Source organism: Canis lupus, chromosome 18, assembly GCF_003254725.2.
Source record: "Canis lupus dingo isolate Sandy chromosome 18, ASM325472v2, whole genome shotgun sequence".
In the NCBI taxonomy this organism is placed as follows: Eukaryota; Metazoa; Chordata; class Mammalia; order Carnivora; family Canidae; genus Canis; species Canis lupus.
The window spans coordinates 12,077,935-12,093,735 of NC_064260.1; the positions used below are offsets into that span (position 1 = coordinate 12,077,935).

The 15,801-nt window shown below is 40.4% G+C and overlaps 1 protein-coding gene across 3 annotated transcripts in view; it reads right to left on the reverse strand.

Moving 5' to 3' along the window:
- Window positions 1-15,801, reverse strand: part of NME8 (NME/NM23 family member 8) — a 49,812-nt gene that overhangs the window by 33,788 nt on the left and 223 nt on the right. For all 3 annotated transcript variants that reach the window (XM_025449418.3, XM_025449416.3, XM_025449417.3), the window contains exons 2-6: window positions 15,065-15,104; window positions 14,928-14,985; window positions 14,626-14,732; window positions 8,132-8,203; window positions 3,516-3,632 (exon numbers count right to left, since the gene is read on the reverse strand). In XM_025449418.3, coding sequence (XP_025305203.1) covers window positions 3,516-3,632; window positions 8,132-8,203; window positions 14,626-14,732; window positions 14,928-14,985; window positions 15,065-15,097 — 387 coding nt within the window. In that variant the 5' untranslated portion in view covers window positions 15,098-15,104. The remainder of the gene's footprint in view (window positions 1-3,515; window positions 3,633-8,131; window positions 8,204-14,625; window positions 14,733-14,927; window positions 14,986-15,064; window positions 15,105-15,801) is intronic.

A 15,801-nucleotide genomic window follows, 5' to 3' on the forward strand; every position in this document is an offset into this window, starting at 1 on the left:
TAAGACTTCCAATTGAGAGAAAGATCCCTCAAATACCTAGCTCTGAAAGCCAGAAGGTCCCCCAAATCCCTAGCTCTGAAGGCCAGCAGAGGCTAGAGGAAACCAACAGTTCCTACCAGGCTGGTAAGGACTGGCTGTGGCTATCCTATCAGTGCTCAGAGCACAGGCAGCTCACGGACATGCCCAGTTTTTCTCTGGAAGAAGCTTACTTGAAACTCTTAAAGTGGTAGCCTGTGAGTCAAGCTCCCAAATTAACACAGATCTAGGGGTTGACTGCAGTCCTCTCCAGAGACCAGGGAGGTTGGCAGGTGCCATCTCTGTACTTTCCTACTCCAGGTGGTAGATGTCCACGTGAAGATGGCTTGAGCACATCTCATGCCCCACCCTGGATTTTGTGGCTGCTCCCAAAGGACACATCCCTGGATGGCCTGACTATGGCGGCCAGCAGAGACAGCGTTGGTGGGTTCAGTGTACCCAGCTATGTTTGGATAAACCATCCAAACAGAAAATCAGTATGAAAACACAACTTAAACCATATGTTAGGCCAGATGGACTTAACATTTACAAAACATTCTATCTAAAAGCAGTAGAATACACATTCTTCCCAAGTGCATGTGGAACATGCTCCAGGAAAGATCATATGTTAGGCCATATCAAGCATCTTTTCCCACAACAATAGTATGAAACCAAGAAATCCATTACAAGAAGAAAACTGAAAAATTCACAAATCTGTGAAGATTAAACATGCTACCAAACAACCAGTGGTCAAAGAAGAAATCAAAAGAGAAATCTTAAAATACCTGAGACAAATGAAAATGGAAATACAACATACCAAAACTAAAAGGGAAGTTTATAATGATAAATGCCTACATTAAGGAAAAAAGGTCACAAATTATATCCTAACTTTTCACTTTAATAAGCTAGTAAAAGAGAACTGATGAAGCCAAAATTAGTAGATGAAGGCAATAACAGATCAGAGGAGAAATAAATAAAATAGATACTACCTAGACAATAGAAAAATCAATGAAACTGAAAGCTAGTTAAGCTAGTTTCATTAAAAAAATAAAATGACAATTATTTAGCTAGACTCTCAAGAAAAATGACAGAGGACTCAATAAAATTAGAAATGCAAGAGGGAACATTATTACAAATACTACATGAATACAAAGAATCTTAGGAGACTATTATGACCACCTATGAAATCACTATCTCAGAAAGTTACATGCAAGGGCACCTGGGTGCTCAGCTGGTTGAGCATCTGGCTCTTGATTTCAAATCAGCTCATGATCTCAGGGTCGCGGGATAGAGCCCCGTGTTGGGCTCTAGGCTGCAGAGCATGAAGACTGCCTGGGACTCTCTCTCTCTCTTTCTCTCTCTCTCCCCCTTCTCTCCCTCTCTCTCTCTCAAAAAAAAAAAAAAGTTATGTCCATGCCCATGTTAACTGCACTATTCACAATAGTCAAGACATGCAGACAACCTAAATGTCTATCAATGGAAGAAAGGATAAAGACAATGTGATACACACACACACACACACACACACACACACACACCATGGAATATTATTCATACCAAAAAAAAAAGAAATCCTACCATTTAGGACAACATAGATGGACCTTGAGGGCAATATAATTAAATGAAATCAGTCAGACAGAGAAAGACAAATACTATATGATCTCACTTATACATTGAATCTAAAGAAACTAAACTTATAAATACAGAGAACAGAATGGTGGTTACCAGAGGTGGAGGGTGGGAAGTGGGGAAATTGGATAAAGGTGCCCAAAAGGCACAAACTACCAGTTATAAGATAGATAAGTTCCAAGGGTACAATATACAGCATGGTGACTCTACGTGACACTATTGTATGGTATACTTGAAAGTTGCCAAGAGAGTAGACCTTGAAAGTCCTCATCACAACAAAAAAATTGTAACTACAGGAGGTGACAGATGTTAAACTTAATGAGGTGATCATTTCATGATATGTACAGATATCAAATCATTGTTATACACTTTCACTTCATACAATGTTAATTTGTCAGTTATATATCAATAAAACTAGGAAGGAAAAAGATTTTTATCAAAATTAAATGCAGATATCTGGTGGAAAGTCTTAACAAAGAGCAATTCCTCAATAATTCCTGGTTATTATAGTTTTCACCAACAAGTGGGGGTAGTGGTGTGAGAGACACAGATAGAAAGAAGGGAAAGGAGAAGATTCCCTGACAAATAAGAAAACTTGAAAAGTAAAGAAAAATGTCTTTAGATGAGAAAAATCACTATTATAAACGTAAATTCCCCATATCTGTCATTTGTCCATCTTCCATCAAAATGTTCATTTTTTTCTTAATGCTCATAAAGTACTTTGTGTGTGCTGTGGATATTAGCACATTGACACAGAGTATAAGCATTTTTCCCAGATTGCAGCTTTCCTTTTACGTTTTAGGATGCACTTCAAAGTTTTAAATAAATCTATCAATTTTTCCTTTTTTGATATCTCTGTTTTGTGTTATGTTTACAATGCCTTCCTCAACTTATGACAATACAGACATTTGCCAGTATTTTCTTCTAATACGTTTATGCTTTGTTTCTTTGTATTCGGCTCTTTAATTCACCTGAAATTTATATATAAAATATGAGAAGATGATACAAATTTCTTATACAAATAGTTAACCCAATATTCCTAGGCCTGTTTATCAAAGGTTTTATCCTTTCCTGATTTAAACTGATATTATATTTTTTTATTAGCAAATGCTCAATACAAGCTTGAACTTCCCTTTATTTATATTTTTCAATATTTCTCAGCTGGCCTCTACATATCATTTTAAAATTCATGCTTGTTGTTCTTGTTGGTTTAATGCGCATGGATGTATTGTGTGTCGATGTATTGTGTGTGCTCATGTGCACCTGTGCATATGCTCGTGTGGGAGGTCTTGCGTGTGCATTTCAATGAACACCGGTAGCTCTTCTTTATCATACCTCCACATGCTTTGTAGTTTATTTCTCAATTTTTAAGTAGTTCATCTATCATTACACAGATGATACATTTCACAGGCAGGATCTTATTCTAAGTACTCCACCAAAGAGTACTCTTGTTTCCTTTTGTCAGTCAATCTTGATCTCCTTTCCATATCAGTTAAGTACAGAGCTAGAACATACTAAATAATATCCTGCTGTATGGATTTGTATAATTTATGACCAAAATTACAGACATTTTATGGAACCTGTTTGGCATTGCTCGACATTTAAATGGATTCCAAATTTTTAATAACAGACAACCCTGCTATAAATGCCCTTTTCTGTATTTGTCTTATTATCTTTGTAGGGAAAATTATTGCAGTGTAATTGCTAAGTCACAGGATACATGCATTTTTTAAGGCTTTTGATTCTCCTTGCCAAAATACTTCCCAGAAAGTCTGTACCACTTATACACCAAGATGCTTGGGGAAATTCCTTAGGAAAGCAACAGAAAAGATGTAATGCATTTTTTTAAGAATAAAATAATAAAGTATTACCTGAGGACGAACCATTTCACCTGCTGCAATTTTCTTCTCCTCATTTATCAAGTTAGTAATTTTTTTATTAACAAGTGGTGCATTTGCACCATTGATCCTTGCGATAATTTTGCCATTCTATAAAGGAAAGGAAACCATGAAGGAAACTTCCATTTTCAGGATAAGTCCAAAATTCCACTTAACAAAGTCACCCCCACTCTGTCCCACCCTCTCCCAATCCTTTTTTAGCTATTGTAATTAGCCATTTTAAAATAAAGTATTAATGATGTGAAAGTATGCCTTGATTCGAAAAACCCAGCTCTTGGAGTTTTATCTCCACATTGTCTGTCCTACAACCAAAGGCAAGGCATTCCTGCATTACGTTCAGTGATTCTTTTACAGGCCTCCCAACACTACGTTCCCTAATTATTCTTCATACTATGCCTCCTTTCGCTCATCTTTCAACATAGATTTTCAAAAAACCTGTTTATTGGCACAGTACCAGGCATGATGGTACAGAACAACAGTCCCAGTATGTGGTCTAATTCAATTCTAAAAAAGGAGGGGAAAAAAAGCCCACAGGCAAACATATGTAATATAACAACCATGACAAGTACCACCAAGTACAAAGCACTGGGAGCATCTACAAGAATCTGTCCTGGTCAAAGAGATCAGCAAAATGCTCTGCATCACTTGCCATCAGGGAAATACAAATCAAAACCACAATGAGATACCACCTCACACCAGTGAGAATGGGGAAAATTAACAAGGCAGGAAACAACAAATGTTGGAGAGGATGCGGAGAAAAGGGAACCCTCTTACACTGTTGGTGGGAATGTGAACTGGTGCAGCCACTCTGGAAAACTGTGTGGAGGTTCCTCAAACAGTTAAAAATAGACCTGCCCTACGACCCAGCAATTGCACTGCTGGGGATTTACCCCAAAGATACAGATGCAATGAAACGCCGGGACACCTGCACCCCGATGTTTATAGCAGCAATGGCCACGATAGCCAAACTGTGGAAGGAGCCTCGGTGTCCAACGAAAGATGAATGGATAAAGAAGATGTGGTTTATGTATACAATGGAATATTACTCAGCTATTAGAAATGACAAATACCCACCATTTGCTTCAACGTGGATGGAACTGGAGGGTATTATGCTGAGTGAAGTAAGTCAGTCGGAGAAGGACAAACATTATATATTCTCATTCATTTGGGGAATATAAATAATAGTGAAAGGGAATATAAGGGAAGGGAGAAGAAATGTGTGGGAAATATCAGAAAGGGAGACAGAACGTAAAGACTGCTAACTCTGGGAAACGAACTAGGGGTGGTAGAAGGGGAGGAGGGCGGGGGGTGGGAGTGAATGGGTGACGGGCACTGGGGGTTATTCTGTATGTTAGTAAATTGAACACCAATAAAAAATAAATTAAAAAAAAAAGAGATCAGCAAAGTTGTTTATCAATATCATCAAGGGATTCTTGGGTTAAAATATGTATAATGGGGGACCCCTGGGTGGCTCAGCATTTGAGTGTCTGCCTTCGGCTCAGGGCGTGATCCCAGAGTCCCAGGATCGGGTCCCACATTGGGCTCTCTGCATGGAGCCTGTTTCTCCTCCCTCTTCCCATGTCTCTGCCTCTCTCTGTGTGTCTCTCATGAATAAATAAATGAAATCTTGAAAAAATACTTATGTATGATGGGTAAGAGATAACTAGGCAAAATGGAGAAGAAAGAGCATTCTAGGCAAAAGGAGTAGAGATGCAAAGGTCCTGAAGCCAGAAGGTGACGTGGCAAATAAGAAGACCAGCCAAGAAAGTGAGGGGATGCTTGGTATGAGATGAAGCCTAACAGTGAGGGGAGCCAGACATTGCAGAGCCTTGTGGGTCATGGAACAACACAGCCTTCCTTTAACCTAAGTGCAGTGGGAGGCCTTAGGCATGTTTAAGCAGAGTCAGTGACCACAATTTGAACTGTTATTTGTAAAGATCATTTCACCTACCATGTTTAGAAGGAGTTAGAAGGGAGCAAAAGATGTTTGTATACATATTAGGGGCTATTCTAGAGGTGATGATGAGAGAGATGGTTGCTCAATCAGGCACTGGTGATGGACATGGAAAGAATGGAAAGACATAGATGAGTGTGAGGAGACTTGAATGGTGAAATTGACAGGTCCAAGGAATGGATTGGGTGTGATGTCACTAAGCTGAGTTTTCTGTTTCTGTCAACAAAGTGGATAAATTAAGATGTCAATCACCCAATGAGGTGACACTTAGAAGACCACATTTCCTTGGGATTGGGAGTCTGCAATTCGAACAGTCCCTTGTGAGATGTCCTTCAGACAACATGGAGGGGAAGTCAAAGCACTGTTTGGATACACAACTATGGAGCTCAAAGTATAGAAAATGGCTGAACTTGAGTTCTTGATATATGAGTGGTAACAACTCAAACTGTATATGGAGGAAATTTTTCAAGGAGGGTATACAGCATGATAAGATCAATATTTAATGGCTGGATAAAGAAACGTAAACCTGCAAAGGAGACGGAGCGGAGTAATATCTACATAGGCAAAAGGAAACCCAAGTAACAAAGCCAAAAGAAGCCCATGTTTCAAAAAAGGAGGGCATGGCTACCCTACATTCAATACATTTGAGAGGTACAGCATAATGAGCCTAAAAGTGGCCAGATAGTTAACAATCGGATACACTAGCAACAGCAAATCTGCTTGAATAATCAGACAGAAGGCGGATTGAATGGGTTGAGGAATTAATGGAGTGTGAAAAAAAAATTGAGTAAAAATAAATATGCAAACTCTTCTGAGAAATTTAGTGGTAAGATAAAGAAGAGAGATGGGTGATAGCTGGAGAGGGGTGTAGCATCAAATAAAGTATTATTTTTTAATTGGAAAAAATTAATTATATTCAAAGGGCAATGAGAAGGATCCAGTTGAGAAAGGTTTAAATAAATACTGACACTCTGGTTCCCATTTGCTGCTAAAAGGGACCTTACAACCATTCTGGGGACTTTCAAGGGAATGTCTTTGAAAAAGCTCTTCCTGCTGGAATATTCCTGCTGGAATAAACTTGCTAGAATGAATTTATCAGGTAAGCGTGCTAAGCAATACAAAAAGCCCTTGTGGGAATATCTGTATAAACATGTGATGACTTGGTGAGGGTTTTGTGGGCACAGACTGAGATTCTTAGAGGAATGAGTATGGCTATGGAGGAATGAGTGATAACAAACTCTGAGGCATGACCGCACCAGCAACTGGCTGAGGTGCACTGGAGAAAAGGTCATTAGCAGCAGAGGTCAGGAATTGAGAGGCCAGGTTGTGGGTGGATGGCCAATGTGGATACCGAAGTCCCAAGAGGGATGGCAGGACAGGGGTTTGAAACAGGTTTGAGCTGCAGGCTCAAAGTTCTCAGTCATAGACAAGAACTGATTTGAAGATCAGTAAATGACAGGGGTGAGGTGGGGGGAGAGAAGGAGGTTTTAGCCAATTACCTAAGTTGGCATGGAAAAGACCTCTAATTAGCAAGGGAAAGAAAGTCATTGAAGTAAGAAGTAAAGGGAATATCAACTCTATTCCTGGGCTCAAGACAGGTAATCTGATAAAACAGTCACACTCTGGGCTGCAAAGAAGTGTGTCCTAAGTAAGGAGACAGATTTAAGGAAAGTCAAGGAAATAGAGTGGAGGTTCAGAGCCATAATGAAAAATCTTAGAAAGTATGCTGATTGCTTATCTCAATTCCAGATGTCACACAGTGAAAGTGTTTGCAAGATGTCAGGAAACTGGAGACCTGGGTTAGGAAAAGAATATTCTGAACATTACAGGGAACCTGGGTGGCTCAGTTGGTTAAGCATCCAACTCTTTTGACTTTGGCTCAGGTCAAGATCTCAGGATCCTGGGATGGAGCCCAGCATTGGGCTCCACACTTAGTGGGGAGTCCTCTTGTCCCTCTGCCCTTCTCCCAGTTCGTGCTCACTCTCTCTCAAATAAATAAATAAAATCTTATTTAAAAACACAAAGGAATATTGTGAGCATTGAAGGATGAACTATGCAGGGCTGGGAGGAAACTATCAAGAAAAAAAATTAAATATTGCATCCTTCTCCCAGTGCTCGCTTCGGCAGCACATATACTAAAATTGCATCCTTCTCCCATACATAAAAAGCTACTACTGACAAGTTGGTGAATGTGCTTCCTGTCTTCTTTCTACACATTTGTACATACAGAGATAAGAGAACATATTTATTACATAATAGTGGTCAGACAGATATGTCCTCATAGTAGTACACGTGAATCCTTGGAACCAATTCTTTGCTACTGGGTATCTAAGAAATTTCAATATTTCACTCCTGTAAACAACAATTCCTCAAACAATCTCTGGTTATTTCCTCAGGAAAGGTAAATGCCATCTTATTTGTCTTTCCCACCCCACCCCCATTAACTCAGCTTGTCTAACCTCCCCAACTCACTACATGCTCCTAGAGGTCAGGTTACAAAATATATTAATAGACAAGCAAAGATTAGGCAACTATAATCAGAAAATAGTTCCATGGTAATTTTACAATGCTACTTGCTATTTAACTGTAAATTGGAATCTGATCATATATTTGAGATGATAAATCTTATACTTACAACACTAAAGAGAAAAACAGGTTCGCATTTATCTCTAAATGGCTGTAAAGTCACAATGTTGTCAGCTTCTGCCTGAAAAAACATATAAACATTTCATATAATAATAAACGAAACCATATCCAAGTTATGAGATACACAATGCTAAAAAAAACACAGACATACAAAATTTTTATTATGTTTACTACAGCATTTTCTGAATGTTATAGTTGTCCTAAGGATCAAATTGCATCATTTGGCCGCAGTCTGACTTCTCATCACTCACCTTTGTGGTACCCAACCTGCAGCTAACCTTGCCTACATCCAGTTTGCACATCACTCCCTCCTTACCTGCTCTTGCTCTTCCTTTACAAGCCAGGTCAAGTATCCCTCCTCCAAGAATCTTGTCTTGCTCCCTCCTGCTGCAAATCCTCTCCCACTCCACACAAAACTTTACTGCCCTTCCCTCAGAGGCTCCATTGTCCCTTTCAGTATCGTACCACCATCCTATGGGCCTATCTCACTTCTTTTTTTTTCTTTTTTTTTTTTAAGTAGGTTCCACACCCAGCATGGAGCCCAACACGGGGCTTGAACTCACAACCCGGAAATCAAGACCTGATCTGAGATCAAGAGTCGGACATTTAACCGACTGAGACACCCAGGCACCCCCCATCTCACTTCTTTTGATCAGAATTATGATGTTTCATATAATCCTTTGCATGTCACTTTCCTTGGGCATCCATCATGGGGCCATACTTAAAAAGGAGCTTACTTTCTCCAAATTTTTATTTAAGAGAAAGTAAGCTCTTGGGCAGCCCGGGTGGCTCAGCAGTTTAGCGCCGCCTTCAGCCCAGGACCTGATCCTGGAGACCCGGGATCGAGTCCCACCCACATCAGGCTCCCTGCATAGACCCTGCTTCTCCACTCTGCCTGTGTCTCTGCCTCTGTGTGTGTGTGTGTGTCTCATTAATAAATAAGTAAAATCTTTAAAAAGAGAGAGAGAGAGAGAAAGTAAGCTCTTTAAGAAAAAATGGTGGTATTGCCTCTCCCAGAACATACACACAGAAGAGCCAGCAGACACTCTTTCTGTCCCCCACCCATCAGCATAGGTACAGAGACATCTGCTGAGGGCAGCTAACATGGACCCTGGCTCTTCTCTGGGCTTTGCCCCAAACCCTCAGCTCCTGCACCCTGGTGCACCTTTCCTTCAGTGTCAGACCTGTATCAATTCCAGTGTGGCAAGACCCTCACCCAGAGCAATTTCCCATCACAACAGGTCCCTAAGGTTTGGAGTTTTATTTTTTTGTTTAAGGTTTTATTTATTTATTCATGACAGACAGAGGGGGAGAGAGAGAGAGAGAGAGAGAGAGAGAGAGAGGAAGAAGCAGGCTCCATGCAGGGAGCCCGACGTGGGACTTGATCCCGGGACTCCAGGACCATGCCCTGGGCCAAAGGCAGATGGCTCAACCACTGAGCCACCCAGCGATCCCCAGGTTTGGAGTTTTAAAATTCAGCCAGCCTGGGTAGGATAGAGCCCAAAGTGCATTATGCTGGTCCAGGCAGGCAAACAACCGGACGGACCCAGACTGTGTAAGCAATGATCTGAAAAATACCTAGGATGCCTGAGGAGGGGAAATTATTCGCTCTTCTGGGAAGGGTCCCCTGACAACAGTGAGCATGAACTCCCCTCTGCAGGGATAAAAGAGCTGGTTGGCTCCCCTATCCTCAGCATAACCTGACATCGGTAAACAGCACAGTGCCAGCACTGGCTGCCTACATTACAGTAATCGATGGTAGCCACTTTAACACCCTGCTTACATCAATGGACAGATAATCTAAGCAGAAAATCAACAAGGAAACAATGGCTTTGAATGACACACTGGACCAGATGTACTTCACTGATGTAGTCAGAACATTTCATCCTAAAGCAGCAGAACATTTCATCCTAAAGCACATTCCTTTCAAGTGCACATGGGACATTCTCCAGAATAGATCACATACTAGGTCACAAATCAGCCCTCAACAAGTACAGAACGATAGAGATCATAGCATGCATATTTTCTGACCACCACGATGAAACTTGAAGTTACAAGAAAAAATTTGGAAAGACCACAAGTACATGGACGTTAAAGAAGGGGTTAACCAGGAAATTCAGGAGGAAATTTTAAAAAACACATGGAAGCAAATGAAAATGAAAACACAATGGTCCGAAACCTTTGGGATGCAGCAAAAGAGGTCATAAGAGGAAATGTATAGGACTATAGACTACCTCAACAAGCAAGAAAAATCTCAAATCACAGTCTAACCTTACACCTGAAGGAGCTAGAAAAAGAACAGCAAATGAAGCCTGAAGTCAGCAGACGAAGGGAAATAATAAAGATTAGAGCAGAAATAAACAATATAGAAACAAAAAACCAGTAGAACAGATCAACAAAACCAGGAGCTGGTTCTTTGAAAAAATTAATAAAGTTGATAATCCCCTAGCCAAATTCATCAAAAAGAAAAAAGGACTCAAATAAATAAAATCATGAATGAGAGAGGAGAAATCAGAACCAACACTATAGAAATATAAACAATCATAAAAGAATATGATGAAAAAGTATATGCCAACAAATTGGGCAATCTAGAAGAAATGGATAAATTCCTAGAAACATATAAACTAACAAAACTGAAATAGGAAGAAATAGAAAATTTGAACAGATCCATAACTAGCAAAGAAATTGAATCAATAATCAAAAATCTCCCAACAAACAAAAAAGTACAGTTGTCTTCACAGGGGAGTTCTACCAAACATTTAAAGAGTTTATACCAAAAAAAATACATAAATAAAGAGTTCATACCTATTCTTCTCAAACCATTCCAAAAAACAGAAATGAAAACTTCCAAACTCATTCTCTGAAGCCAGCATTACCCTGATTCCAAAACCAGACAAAGACCCCACTAAAAAAAGATTTTGGGACGTCTGCATGGCTCAGTGGTAGAGCGTCCCAGGGCGTGACCCCGGGGGTCCTGGGATGGAGTCCTGCATCTGGCTCCCCACAGGGAGCCTGCTTCTCCCTCTGCCTGTGGCTTTGCCTCTCTCTGTGTGTCTCTCATGAATAAATAAATAAAATATTTTAAAAGGCAAAGGGGATTAGAGGCCAATATCCCTGATGAACATGTATGCAAATATTCTCAACAAAATACTAGCAAACTGAATCTAACAGCACATTAAAAGAATCATTTACCAAAAAAAAAAAAAAAAAAAAAAAAAGAATCATTTACCACAATCAAGGGGTTGATTGAACCCTTGAATAAAGGGATTTAATCCTGGGTTGCATGCCTGGTTCAATATTCACAAATCAATCAATGTGATATATTAATATTAATAAAAGAAAGGATAAGAACCATATGATCCTCTCAACAGATGCAGAAAAAGCATTTGACAAAGTACAGCATCCATTCTTGATAAAAATGCTCAATAAAGCAGGGATAAAGACTTATCAAAATCATAAAAGCCATAAACAAAAAATTAAAATGTCTATATTACACACTACACTTTTAAGGCAATCTCTATCAAAATACCACCAGCATTTTTCATGGATCTAGAACAATTCTAAAAATTGTATGGAATCACAATAGAAGACCCCAAATAGCCAAAACAATCTTGAAAAAAGAAAAGCAAAGCTGAAGGCATTAAGACAGTGTGGTACTGGCACAAAACAGACACATAGGTCAATAGAACAGAATAGAGAACCCAGAAATGGATTCACAACTATATGGGCAACTAATCTTCAACAAAACAGGAAAGAATATCTGATGGAAAAAAGACAATCTCTTCAACAAATGGTGTTGGGAAAACTGGACAGCAACATGCAGAAGAATGAAACTGTACCACTTTCTTACACCACACACAAAAATAAATTCAGAATGGATGAAAGATTTAAATGTGAGACAGGAAACCATCAAAATCCTAGAGAAAAACACAGGCAGCAACTTCATTGTCATTGGCTGTAGCAACTTCCTATGAGATACATCTCCAGAGGCAAGAGAAATGAAAGCAAAAATGATTATGACTTCATCAAGATAAAAAGCTTCTGCATAGTGAAGGAAATAATCAACAACTAAAAGGCAACCTACGGAATGGGAGAAGATATTTGCAAATCACATATCTGATAAAGGGTTAGTATCCAAAATCTACAAAGAATTTATCAAATTCAACACCCAAAAAACATATAATCTTGTTAAGAAATGGACAGAAGACGTGAATAGACATTTTTCCAAAGAAGACATACAGATAAATGACACATGAAAAGATGTTCAACATCACTCATCATCAGGAAAATACACATTAAAACTACAATGAGATATCACCTCATACTTGTCAGAACAGCTAGGACTAGGAAACGACAGATGTTGACGAGGATGTTGAGAAAGGGGAACCCTCCGTACGGAGGTTCCTGAAAAGTTAAAACTAGAACTACCCTACAATCCAGCAATTTCACTACTAGGTATTTACCCAAAGGATACAAAAATACTGATCTGAAGGTATACATACACCCTGATGTTTACAGCAGTAGTATCAACAGTAGCTAAATTCTGGAAAGAATCAAATGTCCATCATCTGATAAATAGATAAAGAAGTTATCTCTGTGGGAGATGGGCAAGATGGGTGACAGGTAATGAGGAGGCCACTCAGGAAGAGCACTGCGTGTTGTATGTACATGATGACTCACTAAACCCTACACCTGAAACTAGTATTACACTGTATGTTAGCTAACTAGAATTTAAATGAAAACTTGGGAGGAAAAAACAAATTCAAGTTGTCCTACATTGATTATAAACAATTATATATTTAATAATAGTGTGTTCCTCTATATTAACATATCATCCCTTGGGCCGGCTGTCAGGAGACCATTTGGTAGGGTCTTCTCTCCAAGATGGGTTTTGCAACCTAAGGCGATTGTTTACAAACTGGGATTTCTGGAGGTTCTTCAATTACTGGGAAGAAGCCAAGAGAGGGTCCCTCAGCCCTGTTAGTCAGAGGAGCTGTGTTGTAATCTACATATGAAAACATGCAATGGAAAAAAAAAAAAGAAAACATGCAATGAGTTGAGGTTTCATGTTTGCTGCGGGGGACTATGCATTTTAGGTGTAAAGAGTAAAGATATGAAATCAGTTATGTGCTTCTGCACCTTAGGTCTAGGGTGGTTTGGACTTGTTTCTGTCCAGTAGAAATAGAATGTGGCCACACATATATTTTTAAATTCTCTAGTAACCACACTTAAAGACGAAAGAAAAACAAGGAAGAATAATGTAAAAATGTATTTTACTTAATCCAAATTATGATCACTTCAACATGTACTCAGTGCAGAAATATTAATATTTCATTTTCCTTTTTCCATACTAAGTCTCCAAAATCTTGTGTGTATTTTCCATATAGAGTACATCACAATTTGCATGCTAAATTTGAATCAGAAATCATTGATTGGTAATTCGATTTCATAAAATGTATAGTCAAAAAAAGTCAATGTGCATGCCGAAGTTGTCCCACACAACTTAAGAAGTTCTATAATTTCTGAATTGATTATCAGTTTTTTAATTTAAATTCAAATTAATTGACAGGCACTGAGGGGGGCACTTGACGGGATGAGCACTGGGTGTTATTCTGTATGTTGGCAAATTGAACACCAATACAATAAATTTATTATTATAAATAAATAAATAAATAAATAAATAAATTCAAATTAATTAAAATTAAACATTCAGTTCCTCAGTCACACTAGCCACATTTTCAAGTGCTCAAAAGCCACTTGTGTCGAGTGGCCATCATATTAGACAACAAAACTCTATGCAGCTGATAACCCGATGTGGGACAAATTGAATAATCAATACAGTAAGTTTAATTGTAATATTTTAATTCCTCGGCACATCTGGGTGATAAGTGAGGGGAAAATCACTACTGCTGGAAAATCAGTAACTGGGTTAAGTGCCCAGAGACCTTCCCAACACAAACCAGAGCAGCACCTGCAGCCCTTATTCTAAAAGACACACACTGAACACACAATCAGATGAAAAGAAACAGGTCAATAGACACACATCGTATGTATCCTTTCTGGTGTTCGCAACCATGGTAAACAACTTTAACACTACAGGAACTGGGATAAAAATCATCATTCTCAGATCCACTAGAACTAAATTATACAGTAAAACTGCCAAGTAAATATGGTCTTTTTCTGAAGAGTTGGCAGGCTGTTTAAGACCATCCTTAAAGGGGATCCCTGGGTGGCTCAGCGGTTTGGCCCCTGCCTTCAGCCCAACGTGTGGTCCTGGGGTCCCAGGATTGAGTCCCACGTTGGGCTCCCTGTCTGGAGCCTGCTTCTCCCTCTGCCTGTGTCTTTGCCTCTCTCTCTCTGTTTCTCATGAATGAATAAATTTTTTAAAATCTTAAAAAAAATAGAAGACCATCCTTAAAGACAATACTTAAACATTTGGAAGTATCAAAAAAAATAACTGTTTAATGGAAACGAAATCCTTACTACAACAAAATGCAGAAGTTCATCTTCGTTCAGCTCATTTTTCAGCTTTCTGAATAAAGGTTGCATTGCTTTGCAAGGTCCACACCAGGCTTGGTAAACATCGATCACTAGAAGATGATAATGTTTAGGAAAAAACACAGTCAAAAGAATCTAGAATAGCAGCTTATCCCGATACTAGGGCGGGGACACTGATGGAGCGGGTTTTTACACTGTTAGTGGGGGAGATGCGCTCTGTGTTGGGGTGTCCCGGGGTGCCCTGGGCCCAACTCCAAACTGCTGGACAACCAGGTGAGCCTCAGTACCTGTTAGGCCTTTGTTCTGCAACATCTCATCCCACAGGCTCTGACTATTCACGACTGCCTACAAGAAGGCCCGCACTGCACAGGGGTGTTTAAGGACCAACGCCCCCAAGTAAAGACTGTTGATAGGTCATGCTCACCTGTAGCTGGATCTCTCGCTTTTTGCCTGCCATTTAGCCACTAGGACATGAAAAAAGGAAGAAAAGCAGAAAACGTTTGCGAGAAAATGTAAATGATGTTAATCCCTAGGCATTCAAGCAGTGTCTTCAAGTCCTGTAGAAATTTTCCCTGGGGGCTCCATGCAGGGAGCCGGACGGGGGACTCGATTCCAGGACTCTGGGATCACGCCCTGAGTTGAAGGCAGGTACTAAACCGCTGAGCTACCAGGGCATCCCGAATTAATGCATTATTTTTATTTTTATTTATTTATTCACGCGAGACACAGAGAGAGAGAGAGGCAGACACACAGGCAGAGGGAGAGGCAGGCTCCACGCAGGGAGCCCGACGTGGGACTCGATCCCGGGTCTCCAGGGTCACGCCGTGGGCTGAAGGCGGCGCTAAACCGCTGAGCCGCCCGGGCCGCCCCGGGGTTCCTATTTTCTTTGTTCGGGACGTGCTAACCGCCTATGGCCGCGCTCACGGGCGCCCGAGGTCCCATTCTTACAAGACCCTAGTGCGTCCCTGGGCACAGCATGCAGCACGCGCAGCGCGAAATCAGCTGAACCCCAGACCGCCCGCCCCGCGGGGACAGGGGCGCTCGGCGTGGGTGCGCCCGCGCGTGACAGCGGACCCAGCGCAAGACCGAGGAGCGGTTCGCGACCCGGCAGCCACATGCAGCGGGGGTGCCGAGGCTCCAGCAAGCCCGGGGGCAGCAGGT